Source organism: Euprymna scolopes, chromosome 3 (genome assembly GCF_053919585.1).
Source record: "Euprymna scolopes isolate OS-2025 chromosome 3, ASM5391958v1, whole genome shotgun sequence".
Lineage (NCBI taxonomy): Eukaryota > Metazoa > Mollusca > Cephalopoda > Sepiida > Sepiolidae > Euprymna > Euprymna scolopes.
The window spans coordinates 96,003,690-96,023,689 of record NC_136484.1 but is presented as its reverse complement, the minus strand read 5'-3'; the positions used below and the strand labels follow the sequence as shown (position 1 = coordinate 96,023,689).

The following is a 20,000-nucleotide window of genomic DNA, read 5'->3' as shown; positions in this document are numbered from 1 at the left end:
GATGTAACCTTCAACCTTTTTCAGGTTTATCTTATCAAACTCTGGAATGTTTCTATTGAACTCGGGAATCTGCAAGGACCCATGGCGCAGTGTTTAGAGTACCTGTAAAAAATCAGTTGTAAAAGTGATATTCTTCTGAATCGTTGAAGGTTCAATTTTCAGTAGCTATATAAGCACAAATTAAGTGTTTATATGTGTTTATATTTTCTGTTTAGAGCACCATTAAACCATGATACTATATAATTACACGTATACTCGTATATATATAAGTTGATCGAATTTATAATCAAAAACTCAGTCACTTGAAAATGGAGTATATATTAAAATATGAAAATATCCAACATCGGGTATATAAATAAAAAGAGACAAAAATCAATTTTTCAGATTTAAGGTATAATTAATAACAAAAAGGTTTGGAAATGCCGAGCAAGTGTTCTCACTAAGTCACGTGCTCGCTCTCGCTGGGAGGACCAACAAAGCACCCATATTACGTAACGAACAAGTGTGAGATAATGTCGATATTATTCCAAAAATAAAAGTTTTTAACTTGTGACCAGACATGTGGATGAAGATGCTGGGAGGATCTTTCTTTACAGTCTTATGTAACATGGCATCCTTGATTGAAATGTTGAATCTGTGACATTGTGTCCCTTGATTGGGCTTCACTCCCACCCATTTGACGGCTTTGTGGACTTTAGCATATGGTCTATACAATATCAATAACGAAACGTTTACAATAAATATTATCCTTCGACATTTCATAACTAAAACAGATAAACCAATTAAAACTACTTACTACACTTACTGCGTTCAAGTAAAGTAGTCAGATGACAAAAGTGCTACTTTTCCCTCAACCCCCATACCCTCATAATAGCACAGACGGAAGTGGAGAGAACTGGTAAATTTTTGTAAATACACCCCCTGGGATAGATAGATAGTGTTTATTTATCTCTCTCCCGTGGCAGAGAGATGTGATACAAAATTGGAAAAGTTAGATCTGAAAAGCTAGTATTCCAGGAGATGAACACACTGGCCTTCAAAAAATGCCTGGACAGCCCCGTCGGTATGCTCAAATTCAATTCATTTCTGGTAGTAAAATACGCTTAAAACTACTAAGCATGTATAATAAATATATATGCTATATTTGTCATCTAGATAGTCGGTTGGCTTATCTGTCAAAGATTCCAGTATCTACCAGGCTGAATATCAATGATTTTACAATGATGCTGGCAAAGATCACTTTAAGAAATATATATCAGCCTCCCGGTTCGAATCGTTGTTTGAAAAAAAAATTAAACATTCGTTTTAGTTTTCCTTTAAATTATATCTGATTTTGGGAGGGGGCGGGGTGAGTGACATCTGGTTGCATAAACCTGAAATTAATAGGAAATGCACCAAGGTTAGTTTATAATTAATAAAATATTTGTTTGGATGCATGAACTGAAATACAAACTGTTCATTTCAGCTTGCTGGCATATTTTTATTTCTTTTTGCGCATGCTCAAATTCAATTAATTTCTTCAAGTTGTTAAATCTTAAATCTTTCTCACTCATCTCTCGATAGCTGTATGTGTTTATCACGGCATGGCAAATGTAATTTGATTTTATTATTTGGAGCTTTGAGAACTGCAGAGAGTCGTACCACAGTCAAGAGAATAATTCATCTCAACAATGTCATGGCGTTGAGCCCCCCCCCAAAAAAAAAAAACAGTCATGCTACGATTCCTGAGTCTAATAAGATCCAATATGTAGTTGTACAGTCAATCTTGGTCCAATGAAACGGTCTATTTGAGAGTGCCAAAACCCCTTGCTCACGGTAGGATCATGTTTTGGCTGCAATTTTAGCTGATGGAACCCAAGTAATTTTTTTTAGCTTTTGAAAGCACTACTATATATTAGATGCAATATAATATTCAATAGAGAACTGACTCTGCAAGAATAAATAGGAAATCTCCATGAATTAAAATATATTTAAATGTATTTTTCGATCCAGCAAGGCAGGGTTCACAAAAAAAGTAAATACCAAACCTATGTAACTAAAAACGTAAATACAAAACCTATATAATCGTTTACTAATAAATATTTTTAATTACTAGCAGAAAGCAGAAACCTTGGTAGATATACTTTAATTATTAAAGCAATAAATATATACTATTTTGACTAAGTAATGTTAATTTCTCTGTAGAATAATTATCCCGAATTTCTATGCTTAATTCTATGTGCTGAATATATATATTTTTAAAGATTACGGCCTCCTTAAAACCTCAACTATGTATAACCAATTGAATGAAATTTTCACTATATGTATGCGACACTAATTCAGAGAGTGTTTCAACATTTGTGCTTCTTCTTTCTGTGAAAGAGAGGGATGCAGGTAGTAAAAAAAAAATGAACTATGGAACATAGTGAAAAAATGCATAGCAGTAATCCTTATTTAAGAGCTGTCCTCTTACTAAGCTGTTTTCAAATAATCTCGTTTTTATTTCTTTTTCTATTAAATCATCTTTTTGTTAATTAAAAAAAAATATTTGCTTTAAATAATTTAAAGATATTCAGTTACATTTTCAAGAATATTTGATTCATGTTCTAAATAACCTCTTCATTGAAATCGTCCTGTGTTTATTTCATAGGGCGTATCAAGGGCAATTTACACATGGCAGAGCCATGTGTAAATTGCTGGGCCACAGCAGAAAGACCCACCACTCCAGAGGTTCACCCTCGGAGACTTGCCCTGACCAAAAAACACTTGGCCGTTAAGTTCACTTGGGAACTTCTCTTCTCAATTAGAGGTTCTTTTGCCTCGCTATGTAGTGTTGGCACTACCCCTCATATGGCTTGAGAGATTTAGGAGGTTGGGTACCTATCTACTCCACTTAGGTGGAGTAAAGTAGTCAGATGACAAAAGTGCTACTTTTCCCTCAACCCCCATACCCTCATAATAGCACAGACGAAAGTGGAGAGAACTGGTAAATTTTTTGTAAATACACCCCCTGGGATAGATAGATAGTGTTTATTTATCTCTCTCCCGTGGCAGAGAGATGTGATACAAAATTGGAAAAATTAGATCTGAAAAGCTAGTGTTCCAGGAGATGAACACACTGGCCTTCAAAAAATGCCTGGACAGCCCCGTCGGTATGCTCAAATTCAATTCATTTCTGGTAGTAAAATACGCTTAAAACTACTTACTACACTTAAGTGATCAACAATAAACTGACCCCTTCTCAAAACGTGAGAGGATGGAGCTTTTAGAACTGCACAGGGTCATACCTCGGCCAACAGAGAATAAGTCATCTCAACAAGGTCATGGCTTTAGGACCCAAGAAAAAACAGTCATACTACGATTCCTGATTCTTATAAGATCCAACTTGAGGTTGTGTAGACAATTTTGATCATTTGAATCGGTTTGTCTGAAAGTGCTAAAAACATTCCCATGCACACATCTACTTGACATAAAGATGGTTTAAATGAACTGTTAAATGAACTGGACTTCCAAAATAAAACATAAACTGTTTTCTTAAAACATGTGCAAAAAAAAAAAAAAAAAAAGATTAAAAGATAATCAACAACTGGTGAACAAGAAAAAAAAAATCATGCCTTCTTAAAAGTCCAAATTGTAAAATTGTAGAAATAACAACTTTTGATTGAAACTTTCTATATTTTTACCAAACTGATTTCTCGGGTTATATTATCATATATATATATATATATATATATATATATATATATATATATATTATCATGTGCTTAAAGGAAGTTCTTTAGGAATACACTGCCTTCATTGCTGATTTCGACTTGCACATTATATAGCTTATATAGAAATCCTGATCTAACTCTGGACATACCAAACCATCTCTTTCGAACACATCGGCCACAGTGTCGGTACATGTAGCTTTCAAGGAGAGGATCTGGTATGTTTGGATTGAAGATGAAATTTCTGTCTGAGCTAATATGATACAAAACCTGAAATCGACAATGAGTATAGTGCATTACTGAAGATCTTCTTTGAAGCACTTGAAGATTGTATTTCACAATTATTATATAATAAAGTCGAGTAAACATTGGTTTCCCTAACACTATTTTCCTGTATATTTTAATTACACAGAATACTTGCTGAAATATTCCTTTATAGATTTGCACCAAACTGCAACAAGGTGTAAAAAAACAAGAAAAGAAAAAGTCATACTAAATTGTTCACGCATAGGCCTCGCATGTTTAACACACTACTGAAAGTCACCAAACCCACATTGCCAGGAGAAACTAACCGTCAAGCATGTATTAATAAATTGTTATTAAATATTAATAGAGTGTGTTAACTTTATTCTATATCGGAAGCAACATCCTTCTATCGATCCTGTAGATATCTCACTGCTGATGTAATTCTCTATCTATATAAAAGCCAGGTACGTCCAAGGATGGAGTACTGTTGCCACATCTGGACAGGAGCTGCTAGAAAAGACATCCTGCCTTGATAGAGTTCAAAATAGACTTCGTAGCCTCTGGGGGATGTCCTTTTCCCTTCCCTGCAACCTCTTTCTCATAGAAGAGATGTTGCGAGTTTGTCCCTGCTTTATCGTTATTTTCATGGCAAGTGCTCGGCTGAGCTCCAATCTATGGTCCCCCCCTCGCCAAACTTTCACAACAAACACCCGTCTAGCAGAAAACACTATCACTAATTTCCCCCATTCTTTATCTGTGCCTAAACCTAAACGTAGATCCCATGAACAAAGCTTCTTTCTTGAACTGCATGCCTATGGAATTGTCTTCCGTTTTTCTGCTTTCCAGCTGACTGCAATATGGTTGTCTTCAAGTGTAACGTAAACAAGTTTTTGATGAGCCGTTCCATATAAGTTAACAAATTTACCGAATCTCCATTACTAACGGTCACTATATTGTCCAATTTATACTGTACACTCTTTTATCCTTATCCTCGAGTGGCCTCTTGGCCTTGATAAGTGGTAATGCCTATGTAAAAAAAGAACAAAAAAAATTTATTCATCAAAATATAAAACAAACTCCCAAATTTGGTGTACACAATAACACACCAAAATTACCACAAAATCTGCATGACCTCAAATGACCATACCAATAAACAAACTGCAACAATTTATTTTTAAAAAACCAATTGACAAATATATTTTTCACTACCTTAAAAAAATGTTTATTTCTTTTACTGTATAAATTTAAATAGGTACTAAATTATTATTCTTTTGTATAAAAAAAGTAAATCCGAATTTATAAGAACAAAAATTAATCATATCTGCTTTTGCCCAAGACTATAAATTTCCAACCGGAAGTTTGCAATCCAACCGGAAGCTTGCAATCATGTGCGCCCTTTAAACGTGAAATAATGTTTGCTGCCGAGTCTCTCCTCTTACTTTTATTATTTTTATAAATATATTTTATTTTTTCTATTTTCTTATTATTTTTTCAGACCTCCAGGTGTATTTGAATTTGAAAAATTTTCTCACGGATCTCAACAAATTTTGCAGTTTGTTGTAGAAGCAACGATGGGTGGTGCCTTGACAATTATCGGTAAGACGAATTTAAGTTTATTTTTTCTTATATCAATCAGACAATAAGACAAAAGGTTTTGAATTCAAAAGAAGTCAATTTATATAACACCAACATCGATCTTGCTTGGGTGTTAAATTGTCCCTGTGCGTAATTGATGACGTCATCATTTTGATGACGCAACAAAATGAAGCGTAAGAGTGACTAAACAATGGCCGCTGTGCAAAATCTGGAATATCAGAGGTTGAAATGTTGGTATTGTCAGTGTAAAAGCAGAAATATTTGTCCTCCTTATAAGAAGTTTAATATTATTAAGCACTATCGGACTGGATATATGCCAACTGAGTAATAATTTTAAATTTGTCTTATCTACGAAAGCAGAAAGTACCCAAGAAACGGATGACATTTAAAAATAAGGGGGAAAAATATTCATCTGTTTTCCATAACTAAATGGAAATTAGTTCATGTTTTTTTTCTTTCATACTTAGTCTCCAGTGTATTCAAACATTGATGAAAATGATACACCATTTTGTTCTTGTGAATATTTTCTATTCTTTCTCCTCCTCCCCTCCCCCTCTCTCTATCTCTATTTCTCCCACTTTCTTTTTTTTCTGAAAACATGGCCAAAATTATGCAGGAAATGTCCAAAGTTCATAGGTAAAATATTTAAGTACACTTTCAATTTACTTGGACTATTTTCAAGACTGGTTAATTTTTCTTTTCTTTTTTTTTTTTACCGATATTGGTAAGTTTTATTGTAAGCTGATGTTTCTTTTCATGTATGTTTGTACTTAAATGTCAATTCCAAATTCAATAAAACAAAAATAAGATTCCTGCAGACAAAACTCAAATAATTTTTTCTATTGTGTTTATCAAAATACATTTGAATCTAAAATTACTGCCTTGATATTCATATGTACATGCGTGTATTTGCATGCACACACACACACACACACACACACACATATATATATATATATATATATATATATATATATATGTGTGTGTGTGTGTGTGTGCAAATAGTAACAATTGATTAGAGTTTAATTTCATAGAGCATAAACAGTAAGAAAACAATGAATAAATATACAAATATGCCATTTGGGGGTTTCTTTTAACGTAAGTTATTCAAATTGAAGTAAATAATATTAAAACTAAGAAAGGTTGCATAAAATGCAAAATTAAATAGTGCCATTTAAAAATTAGTAGCTGGTATATTACCAGCCCATTTGTCAGAATGGTTAGGTTCTTCACTAATGGGCTGGGAGATCAGAGTCCAATCCACAGTCGAGTGATACAAATATAGAATTTGATTAGCATGACAAGATGAGGATCAATGACTGTTTTCTGAAATCAAAAAATTACAAAATTTATATTTTATTTTTTTTTTACTTTTATTCACCGCTGAGATAGAAGGAGCTACACAAAGGGTAAATGAAAATAACAGCAAGATATTAAGTTCAAATTACATTTAAAATTCTCCAGGAAAACAGGAGTAAGTCGGGAATTTCAAAGATCAAAGAAAAAAAACTAATACAGTAGTCCAATTCTTGGCATTTATAGTGATGTTGTTGGGCTGATCGGAGCTATTAATGTTGAGTTGGTACAGTAAGTTTATTGAAGCACAGGGATGAAACATTGCAACGATGGGATAGAAATCGGAACTTAGTAGACGGTTATTATAGTTTGAATTTCATTGTTTCATTATAGGATTGCTGAAATGATTTCGTGTAAAAATGTCTGCAAAATTAAATGTTGTCAGAGTAATATCATAAGAAACATAATCATCATTGTCTGAATTTCACCAATAATGAATTTCAGTTTATTTGATCCCCTGAATGTTTGCTCCTAGATCAAACTTAAACGTTTCTAATCTTAGTATTTTCACAAAAAAATGTTTGCCAATTAATGGCACAGTTGAAAATTATAAATGACATAGTTAAAAATTATTTGCCAATTAATGGCACAGTTGAAAATTATTAATGGCATAGTTGAAAATTATTTGCCAATTAATGGAACAGTGGAAAATTATTAATAGCATCGTTGAAATTATTTGCCAATTAATGCCATATTTGAAAATTGTTTGCTTAGGTAAGGAACATTTACACAAAAAATATTTCATGCTTTCCTGTATTCATAGGTTCTTCAGTATAAAGCAGAGTTTAAGAACATTATTATTATAACGCACGTATTTCATGAAAAAAAATCAATGCATTTACTAATAGATACCTGCTTGATTACCTCCTCATATATATATATATATATATATATATATATATATATATATATATATATATATATATATATATAATTTGTATGCATGTATAATCCTATAGAGTGCTAACTCTGTGATATGTTGAATTCATACTGAATATTTTATTTAGTATTTTATAAAATACTCAAATCTTTATCGAATATATTTGATTAATTCTTCTTGACAGAGGTTTGACATCTTTCTATTTAACTGCTGTGCGACTGTGTGCACATAGATGTCTCTTTAACCCAGTTTCAGTCTTACATGAACGTTCACATATGTGACACAAACTCTTCTGGTAAGAGTGTTCGCCTGTTAACTTTTGTTTCATTTTACTTCAGTCGAAGTTCTCAGAAATCAAGGTGCCCCCCCCCCCTAACTGAGGATAACACTTTAATGAGATGCATAGATATTCGAATGTCCCATTAAAGTTCTTTATCTCTCAAGCACTGAGTTAGTAGAGAAGTTGTGAACATAATTTCCCTCTCCCCAATTGACCATTTCAATATGTTATAGTATATTTTTCTTTTTGGTCTCTTGGTCATATTGGATTCCAGGACAAAAATTCATATAATTCAATTATTTGAAGAAATATCACTTGAAGAAGGGGCACCATTTCTTGTAAAAACTAGTGGGGGTTAGCCATACCGAGGAGACCTTATTTGGGCTTCAGATACTATGTGATGTTGACTATTGGATCAGGGCTTATTCTGGGGAAAAGTATTTTTATGCAGGTTGTCCTGACAACCCCATTGTATAGAGAGACCTTAGACACTCGAGGATAGTGTCTAGTAGATATGCAAGTTTCTCTCCAGTAAGCATTCATCTCCTTTTTCATTTAACTTCCATTGAAATTCTCCAAAATCAAGGGGCTCCTTCACTTGATCTCTATATGAGATACATAAATATTCAAATATTCTGTTAAATCTCCTTTACATCTAAAATGTTGAGTTAGTAAAAAAGTTAAGAATATTAATTTTCCTCTCCCCAATGGACCAGCTAAATATGACTTGTGCTTATTGGATTCCAGGACAAGAATACATCTAATCTGATGGCGTATCCAGCTTAGTGCTGTTACTGTAGGCTTCAATTGAAGAAGATGCACTATTTCTTGATAAACCACTGTGGGTTGGCCATAACGAGGTGATCTTACCTTTTTTTTTTCACACACGAGTTACCATTTATCAAGGGCCGGAGGCCACTTGAGGATAAGGGTTATTGAGTGTACAGTAGTCAATGGGATAATTTCGTAGTTATCGTTAGAAGTGGAAATTCGGTAAATTGGATTATTTAAAGAGACGGTTCATCAAGAATTTGTTTATGCTGGACTTGAAGACAACCAAATTGTAGTCAGCTGGAAAACAGATAAACGGAAGAGAGTTTCACAGGCATACAGTTCTAAGAAAGAGGCTTTGTTCATGGAATCTACGTTCCGGTTTAGGCACAGACAAAGAGTGGAGAAAATTATTGACAGTGGTTTCAGCTAGACGAATGTTTTCCATTAAATTTTGACGAAGGGGGACCATAGATTGGAAATCAGACAAGCACTTGCTATGGAAATAATGATAAAACAGAGACAAGCTCACAACGAAAGAGGCATCCCCCACTAAGCTACGAAGTATATTTTGAATTCTGTCAAGGCAGAATAAGCTGCTTCTAGTCATCATTGCACGTACTTGGCTCTTATATAGATAGAGAATTGCATCAGCAGTGAGATATCTACTGGAGCGGTAGAAGGATCCAACCATTTTTGTTATCCGTGCTTCGAACACTATGTGATTTTGAGAATATTTAGTGAAAAGTATTCTCATGCCAGGTTTTCATTACAAACTCTTGTACAGAGAGGCCTTAGACACTTCAGGATAGTGTCTAGTAGGTATTTAATTAAATCATCAAGTGTCTTCCCGGCTACATTTAGATTTGCAGTTTAGATATTGTTATATTTGTGGTCAAATATGTCTCATCTATAAAGAGAGAGAGACACTTCAGGGTAGTGTCTAGTAGGTATTCAATTAAAGAGAGCTCCCAAAATTCATACATATGTGTGTGGATTCGTCATAAGTTACATATGAGTTATAATGAAGAGACCTTATTTGGGTTGCGGATACTATGTGATGTTGAATATTGGATCAGGGTTTAATTCTAGGGAAAAGTATTCTTATGCAATCTCCAGATTGTGCTAGCACAAACATATTTGGGATCTAGTCTAAATACTTCACGTTGGTGCCTGTACAATTACTTATTTCTATTGCGCACCCCCTAAATGGTGGTGGTGGGAGGGGGGGCACGAAGACAGAATCACCATCTCTTCCACCCCCAAATTGATTCCACTTCACTTAGTTCTTTTTGCATATTGTGTGATTTAAATAATACTTTCAGCTGGTTAATCAATATTCTTTTATTTATTAATGATAATCAAAGCATAAAGCCACTCATTCTTTACTGAGGTGCATGGATTGTTAATTGAATGATGAAGAATATCATGAAAGGATTTAAACTGCTGAATAGAATGAAGAAAATTTGATTCCTTATGAGGATTAATTATGACATGTGGGCATTGGATTTGAAGACAATGTTGTAGCTTGAAGGGAGGTAGATTTGTGGTAACATGTTCTACAGATAAGAAAATTATTAGAAAGAACTCAACGGAATGCACACATAGCAAGAAAGGAAAGAGAGACGTGTTTCTGTGAATGCAGCTTTAACAGTCTCCACCTATCAAACTTTGTTAAAACATAGAATTCTTTTTATCGAAGCTGTTTTCAATGCAAATTATTCAACTTAAAAGCAAATAATGTTTTAAACCAAGCAAACAACATGCAGGCCATCACATCACCAACTTATTATCTTGAAGAAACCAACGTCCAAATAAACAAACGCAGACATTTTTTATTAGATTCCTAGGATGAATTTCACTTACGAATTCCGTTTCCTCTTGACTGACTCATACCAAAAAATCTACATAAGCTTCTTTTGTTTGCTTTGTTTTCCTTTAATGCTTCTTTATTTTAAACATCGCTTCTCGATTTACCGGAGCCAAACTAACCATTAAAAGATTCATTGCTATTGTTTAAAATTTAAAAAAAAAAAAAGCTATGGCTTCCTGATCACTTGTTTTTAACCTTCTTACTATCAGTCGCCATACAAGGGATGTGTGATTCGCGTAGTAGATAATTACATATAAAGTCAACCAAACATTGGAACAAAACATAATGATTATATTCGGTGCAACTACAATATAATAGTCAAGATCAAAGTGTAGTATCTATTCTTCAGGTGCGGCACTTCCATTTCTCCTTCTCTTTCAGTGGAGGAGAGATCCTTCACGACTGAGACAATTTTTATTTTTGTACCTTTTCTCCGCGTTAAAAAACGACCCTGGTGTCTAACTATGTCCCGTGGGGAAGCATTGTAAATAGGTACAATATAATAGCAAAATTCTAAATTTTAAGATTGAATTTCAAGGTAAACTAATGGTATCTGCTTAATTGTCATGTTACTGGAATGAACATATCCAATAATTATGAAAAACGATAAGGTATAAAAAATTATTAAAGAAAATATTTTTTTGACGAAAATTAGTGAAAATAAAATGTGTTACTAAAAAAAAAAAACACTGGAGAGTTCCAAAGTAAGGTAAATAACGTGTAACTATTACCATTTTTTTTTTTTTATATATAAATTGTGCATTGTTTTTAGTATAACCGAGTTACTTCCCTTGTTATCATGTCTTCCCATAGAAATATGGTAAAGTGGTGAAGGTTTTTTACGATAAAGATCGAAAATTTATGTTTTTTAACTGATGTAGTAATATTCCAGTACTTTTGACATGCCAATCAAGTAGATACCAATGCTTTTAGTTGAAATTGATATAAAAGTCGATAGATACCATTGTTTTTTATTGATTGTTTTTTTTTCCCCCGAATTTCGATATTACAGAGTACTTGTACTTTATATTCTTACTAGCAGGACCCATTAACCGGCGTTGCCCGGTGGAAGCCTGCTCCACTTCTCGCAAAAAAGTAAACTGCGGTTGTTGTTGGTGGCCACAGCCGTCCCTGAACAATTGTGGACACTTGTGGTCGAAATGAAATAATCTGGCTTTCACTGGCAATTCGTGCTAGTTTGAGGCGATAACATGCAGGTATTGTTTGAATTTTAAAAGGGAATGCGTAAATCAGTATGAATTAATAAAATTACGAGAAATGGTCCATTAGAATAAGAATGGAAAGTAAAAACATAAGTTTTAGAAGATAGAGATTCTCACTGTATATGGACTGCTTAGAGTGATCGAAATCAGTGTTAGCAGTTCTAGCTGTTTCCGTTTTTTGTTCAAGTCTTCCTCTTGTTTTCGACTCTTCCACCAATAATATTAAATTAAATTCCAGTTTTATAACACAAAATTGGAATTTAATTTTTTTAATGTGTAAAACAATTACGACTTTTTTCACTTCACTTCTTTGAATATTGTTAAGAACGGCGTTTGGAATAGATATCCCAAACTCCCCATATTAAGAACAGCTTTCGGAATTAAAATAAATAAAATTTCGGAATAGATAATACATTTATAGAAAAACGTTTAAATTATTGTTGGATTGTTAACGAACCTAATCAAGTAATTGCAATTGTATATGACAAGAGGGCCAATCAATCGTTTATCCTAATGATTACTCAATTTCATGTGTTTCGAGACTGCTTCTTCTATGCACTCTCTCGTGATGTTGCTAGTCTCAGTCTTTTCTGTAAATACTCTTATGGCATATGTTCTTCAGAATTGTTGTATACAGTCCCTGTTTCCCTTGTAAAGAAACCCCATTCATGGAAGTACAAAGAGATGTGTTTCTGTGTTTGACTGAAACTTTCAGGTCATGAATGCATAAGTTCAGTTATCATAACAATCATTTGCAATCCCCTTTTGATCTATTCGGACAAAATGATAAATAGTAGTCATTACTTTTAGAACACTCTATCGTATAACCAAATTTCAGGATGATTTAAAGTTACCCAGTGTGAAAACATTATCAGTTTTGACATCGAAAATCTAAAAAAATATATTATCTTAATTTTACTGCGTGGCAACTAAAAATAGATTGCAACGTTATAATATTACCTGAAATGAATTGTTTATAAATCAAGAAGAAAAAATGAAATATATATCTTTATACAGATATGTTTTTTCGTTTATATGTAACTGATTAAATGATCATTATGAATTGGAATGAATCGTTTGCCATCTAAAATGAATAATTTACCGTAAATAAATAGTTCAAAATAGTCAGGAGAAATAAATCTTTTGCAATAGCAACCTAAAACAATCCTTTACAATGGCCATCTGAAATAAAGCTTAATTAGAAAAAACTAGTCACTTAAAATAAGAACTTAAATTAATCCTGTAAAATGCTTATCTAAAATAAATAGTTTATGCTAATAAAATAAAACTAAATGTGTACAAGGGCAACCTGGTATGAATAGATCGCACAAGGGCAAAAAAAAATACTAGTGTATAATAGCATTTTGAAAAAAAATATTCGAAATTTGAAATATACAGGGTGACACCACGCAAAAAAAAAAACAGAGGACATTCAATTGTTTTTCTGAGCATTTTACAGTCAACGGAGAAAAAAAGGCCAAAAACCCTAGTGTTCTGATGTGATGTTTTGAATATAATAAACTAGTTATGACCAAAATTTCATTTCATTCGGACAAAACACTAAGAAACGGGGCCTAATTAGAGTTGGTGCCCGTTGTTTTGGGGTCACCCTGTATATATATATATATATATATATATATATATATATATATATACACAGGCAGCAAAAAGAAAGTCCGCACTTGTATTTTTTTAAACTGCAGATTTAAGCTAAATTTAATGTAATTGTTTAAACAAACTATAGATCATTTGATTGGCGTTTTATTCTTCTATAATTTTACCTGTTCAAATTTGACTATTAATTGAAATATTCTAGTGTTCATGCCAATTTAAAAAAATAACTTCAAATTGAGAAGGCAAAACGAAGTCCGCACAGTGGAAAATTGTTATTTAAATGTAACTTTAGGACATTAATGCAACACAAATACAACAGGATCACAATGAATTAGTTAATAATTAGTAGCATAGCCCTTCTGCAATTTGACAGCCTGCAATCTTTTGGGAATTCCTTGAATTAAACTGCAGCAGTAATTCAGGGAAAGGGCATCCCACTTTTCTTTAATTTTTGCCCAAAGATCTTCCAAATTTGAAATTTTATAATTGTGTAGCTGTTGCTTGATGTAATGCCATAAGTTTTCGATAGGATTGTGCAGGCCAATCCAAACACGGAATATCATTCTCTTCCAGGAACCTCTTGACATTGCTACCTGTGTAAATGGGAGCATTATCCTGCATGAAGATGGGATTATCATCCAAATTTCGACCAAAGTCGGGTAGAAAATGCTCAGTCAACATATTAATGTACTTGGTCGAATTAATTCGACTTTGCAAGCGAACTATATGCCCGGACCATTAGTACTAATAATACCCCATACCAAAACTGAACCTCCACCACGATGCAACGTTAAAACTGAACACCTAGGATTAAATTCTTCGTCTTTCTTCCAACAGACCTACTACCTACCATCACTACCTAGCCTATTGAACTTGCTAAAAAGCACTTTTGACCAGTATGAAGAGTTCTGATCTTCATTGCATCTGACAAAGTCCAGACGGCGCTTTCTGTTCTTTACAGAAATCATTGGCTTGCCTCTTTCAACATATCCTCGCAAATTAAATTCCTTTAATCTGTTCTTGACAGTAGAAAGAGAGCACTTTTTAACAAGGTTGCACTGTTGTTGGATTTGGAGAGCCGTTTCAAACCTGTTTCTTAGCCTGCAGATCTTGATGGCATTGCCTTCCCTGTTAGAAAGTAACTCTAGTACGACAAAATTTAGGGGCATCACGAACACTGCCGGTGTTTTGGTAATTTTGCATAGTATTTCGTACTGTTTTCTCCTCACATTTCAATCTGCATATCCGATTTCTCAATTGGATTAACCAGAAAGGTGGAGATTAATGAGCTCTTGATGATCACTAAGAAAGTTGTGGCATATGGACTAAAAGTTACGTTGTATAACCTGGAACAACAACAATTACGATTAGAGATGCTTTGTTGCCTATTGGTGGATATTTTAAACTGATTTAGGGGCGATAATTTTAAGCAAATTCGTTGCTGCGGACTTTCTTTTTTTTCTGCGGACTTTCTTTTTGCCTCTTAAATTTGAAGTTATTTTTTTTAAATTGACGTGAACACTAGAATATTTCACTTAAAAGTCAAATATGGACAGGTAAAATTATAGAGAAATAAAAGGCGAATCAAATGAGGTATAGGTTGTTTAAAAAGTTACATTAAATTTAGTTTAAATTGGCAGTTTTTTTTTTTAATTACAAGTGCAGACAATCTTTTTGCCGGCACTGTATATATGTACAATAGCAATTTGAAAAAAAAATATTTGAAATGTATATATATTTTAGTCCTTAAAAATAGTAAAATAAAAATAGTAAAATTAAAACTTGGAAAATCAGATTGTGTTTTCTACCTATCCAATGTAACAATAAAAATTCTTACTAAATGGGCAGTGGACCAAATAATAATTTTAAAGATTTTTTAGCCTCGTTTTCAGTCACAAAACAGTAGTGAAAAAGCTGATAAAAGATTTGGAAATGAAACTGCTTATCTCATTGATTAACAATGATGTGACTATAGATACTCATAATTTTGATAAGAGGACTGACAGATTTATTGCTGTTTTTTACATAGGCATCACCACTTATCAAGGCCAAGAGGCCACTCGAGGAAAAGGGTACAGTAGAGTATAGAAATTGGACAATATAGTAATCGTTAATAATCGAAATTCGGTAAATTTGTCGACTTATATGGAACAGTTCATCAAAAACTTGTTTACGTTAGACTTGAAGACAACCATATTGTAGTCAGCTGGATAGCAGGAAAACGGAAGATAATTCCAAAGGCGTTCAGTTCTAAGAAAGAAGCTTTGTTCATAGAATCTAGCACTGATAAAGAGTGGGAGAAATTAGTGATAGTGTTTTATGCTAGACGGGTGTTTCTTGTAAAAGTCTGGCGAGGGGGGGGGCGATAGATTGGAGCTCAGCCGAGCACTTGCTATGAAAATAACGATAAAGCAAAGACAAACACGCAACATCTCTTCTATGAGAAAGAGGTTGCAAGGAAGGGAAAAGGACATCTCCTACGAGGCTACGAAGTCTATTTTGAACTCTATCAAGGCAGGATAAGTCCTTTCTAGCAGTTCCTGCCCAGATGTGGCAACAGTGCTCCATCTTTGGACGTACCTGGCTCTTATATAGATAGAGAATTACATCAGCAGTGAGATATCTACTGGACCGATAGAAGGATCCCACCATTTTTCCCACGGTCTTGGCAACGGATTTAATGTATGTGTTCCATTCAGGAGTAAAGGTCAAGTCCAGAATCTTGTCAAAACATAAGGCCTCCCCAAGACGAAAGCCATTCATTTCAATTGATGCCAGATGAGGATCAGAGCGTTTATGATGTAACGATAAAACTTGATTTTAGATGCAAGCCACCTCTTTCCCCATTGTACCACTTGCTCAAGATCAGAGGAAAGAGAATCAGAGAGAACATGCACGTTTACGGTCTTAGATGTGCTACCATAGATAGTAGTGTCATCAGCATAAATGTCTACGAATGATGTGAGGATGTTGTTGATTTTTCTTTCTCCCCAGCTGTGGATAGGAAACAGATGCACTGATGACTTTAGGAAGCAATATCAAGCATCCAATTAACCTTTTGTGAATATACATTTTGAAATCTGCTATTTGATAATTAATACTGGTTTTCAACTCCACAGAGGAATTAGTCCTATCCAACTGATTACCCAAGAGTAAAATTAAAACTTGGAAAATCAGATTGTTTTCTACCTATCCAACGTAACAATGAAAATTCTTACTAAATGGGCAATGGACATAATAATAATTGTAAAGATTTTTTAGCCTCGTGTTCATTCACTCACACGCACACAAAAACACTTGTTATATATCTGTATATTTATAAAACTCTCTGTCTGTGAATTTGTCTCAATTTTTTCAAATTGCATCTCTGAGGAACCAGATCACAGTGGGTCAAATAATTGCCCTTTGTTGCGGTCAAAAGATTGCATTATATATATATATATATAGGCCAGAAGTCTTGTTTTGTTCGTTTTCATTTCATATTGCTATCACATAAGTATCATCCACAGAAAATTCTCGTAGTTTCCTTCGCTGGTTGGACCCCAAAAGAGGAAGAGGGCTCCAAAAGATCCGTTTCCTGTTCTTCCACTGCACATGGCAGATGAGAGGGGAAGGGCCTTATCCCGGTGTGTTTACTGCGATGTCAGTAAAGGTGAATTGTCGCCGTAGTTGGGGCTGACCGACCCTTTCTGTTCATATCTACTCCTCTCTCTGTCTCTCTCTCTCTCTCTCTCTGTACTTCCCCACCCTCTTTCTCTCTGTATTTCCCTACTCTCACTTCTCTCTGTATATCTCGTTATTCCCTCACTTTCAAACTTCCTCGCTGACAAGTTACAAAACAAAACAAGCGTAAAATAACAAATACGGATGATGCGTGCTCGACTTTTAAATATTCTATAAAAACTTTAAATTTTCCCTATAATTATATAACAATATATAATGCAATGTATATATAATGCAATATATATTCAGTGGAAGAACAGGAAACGGATCTTTTGGAGCCCTCTTCCTCTTTTGGGGTCCAACCAGCGAAGGAAATATATATATAATGCAATATATATATATATAATGCAATATATATATATAATGCAATATATATATATATATATAATGCAATATATATATATATATATATATATATATATATATATATATATAATGCAATATATATATATAATGCAATATATATATATATATATAATGCAATATATATATATATAATGCAATTGGACCCTTCCAACCACCCCCTACCTGACTTTCCTATGCGGACAGACGCCACACTAGACGATCTGAAAACCACCCCTGCTCAGGTGCATGCTATCATAAAAAACCTTGACACCTCAAAAGCATGTGGACCCGATCTTATCCCAGCTGTGCTATTAAAAAAGTGCTCAGCCGAAGTAGCTCCAGTTCTCTCCAAACTCTACAACAAATGTCTTAATGAAGCTTGCTTTCCGGGCTGTTGGAAAACTGCTTCTGTTGTACCAGTATTCAAGAATTCTGGCGAAAGGACAGACCCATCAAATTATCGCCCCATTAGCCTCCTCCCACTTTTTGCCAAAATATTTGAGACCATAATTAACCATGCTCTAGTCCATCATCTTACAGATGCTAAACTACTGACTGACAAACAATATGGATTTAGACAAGCCCGTTCCACAGCAGACATCCTCACCGTGATCTCTGAACGTATATACCAATCACTGGACAAAGCGGGGGAAGGCAGAGCGGTAGCTCTAGATATATCTAAGGCTTTTGACAGGGTATGGCATGAGGGTCTCCTCAGGAAGATTAGATCTTACGGTATCACTGGTAGAATACTTAACATAATTAAATCCTTCTTAGATAAGAGAAAAATCCAGGTAGTCCTCGACGGTCGCACATCTAAACAATATGATATAAATGCGGGAGTGCCCCAGGGTTCTATCCTTGGACCTCTATTGTTCCTGATATTCATAAATGACCTCCCCGACAACATTGCCTCTGAGATGGGTATATATGCTGATGACACTACACTCTATGGCAGACACGACAGGAAGACGAATGAACACATTTCTAAAGAAATGGCAGAAACACTAGAGGAAGACCTCCAATCTGTAGTGGAATGGGGACAAAAGTGGTTGGTCGCGTTCAATGCTGCCAAGACTAAACTAGTTTCATTCAATAATTACAAGAAACCCTCTCTACCACCAATAGCAATGGCCAACGACCCTTTATCTGAGAGTCCATCTTTCAAACTCCTTGGCCTAACGTTCACAGGAAACATGAGTTGGAACAATTACATTGAAGGCATTGCCAGGGCCGCTGCAAGAAAGGTAGGCTCTCTCTACCGTGCTAGAAAACTACTAACACCCGAAAGTATCCTGTACCTCTATAAGGCCACCATTCGCCCATGTATGGAGTATTGCTGCCACATCTGGGCTGGTGCATCTGCTACTAGTCTCTCGCTCCTTGACAAGGTTCAAAAGAGAGTCGCAAATCTGATAGGCCCTGAACTGGCATCTAAGCTTCAGCCTCTGTCCCATCGACGAAATGTTGCATCCCTCTGCCTGTTCTACAAGTATTTTAGTGGTGAATGCTCTGATGAACTGCAATCACTTGTGCCCCCACGACGCGAGCACCCTCGACAAACCCGACAGGCTACTAGATCCCACCCCCACACTGTAGAGGTCCCTAGATGTAAAAGATCTTTTTACTCCAATAGTTTCTTCCCCAGAACCGCAAGACTCTGGAATTCCATTCCAGGTCCCTGCTTCCCCAACAGTACTGACGTGCAGAAGTTCAAGTGTAACGTGAACCGACACCTTGCTGCCCAAATCCCTACATAGTACCCCAGTAGTTGTTGCCCCTGATAGTAGCCCCCTACACCAAAGTGGCAATTTGCCTTGTTTGGGGTGAAAATGTAATAAAAAAAAAAAAAAAAAAAAAAAAAAAAAAAAATATACAGGGTGTTCGGGATAAATTTGACGGTTTCGTAAGGAAAAAGATAAAGTACTATGTGACTACAAAATTTAATGAATTGAAAAAAAAAAAAATAACAGACACAGAAATTACACTACTGTCAACAAGTTTTATTCAAAATAACCACCATTAGCATCGATCACAGCCTCAATCCTGCTTCGGAACCTGGAACAAGCTGATGCTACATTCTCCCTTTGAAGAGCCTCAAAAACTAGCTTAATTTTATCCATTAACTGAGCTTTTGTATTACTGGCACAGTGATTGGCGTCTTTCTCAACTGCGCCCCATACAAAATAACCCATGGGGTTAAGATCTGGGCAGTTTGGACGCCAAACATTTGGACTGGTGAAGTCATAAAAATTTTCAGACAACCATTTTTGACTTTTCCCAGAGGTGTGGCAAGGGGCCGAATCCTGCTGCCATACATACGGCCGACCATTGGCTATTCTTGTTATCCAGGGCTTGACTACAGTGTTTAGCAATTCCACGTAGCCATCTGAATTCAATCGGA

The 20,000-nt window shown here is 34.8% G+C and overlaps 1 protein-coding gene across 1 annotated transcript in view; it reads left to right on the top strand.

The window, feature by feature from the left end:
• The window catches only part of LOC145257765 (phosphoglycerate kinase 2-like), a 600,882-nt gene that overhangs the window by 526,643 nt on the left and 54,239 nt on the right, over positions 1-20,000 (top strand). Inside the window, exon 9 of the mRNA XM_080115684.1 lies at positions 5,431-5,531. Coding sequence (XP_079971810.1) covers positions 5,431-5,448 — 18 coding nt within the window. The 3' untranslated portion in view covers positions 5,449-5,531. The remainder of the gene's footprint in view (positions 1-5,430; positions 5,532-20,000) is intronic.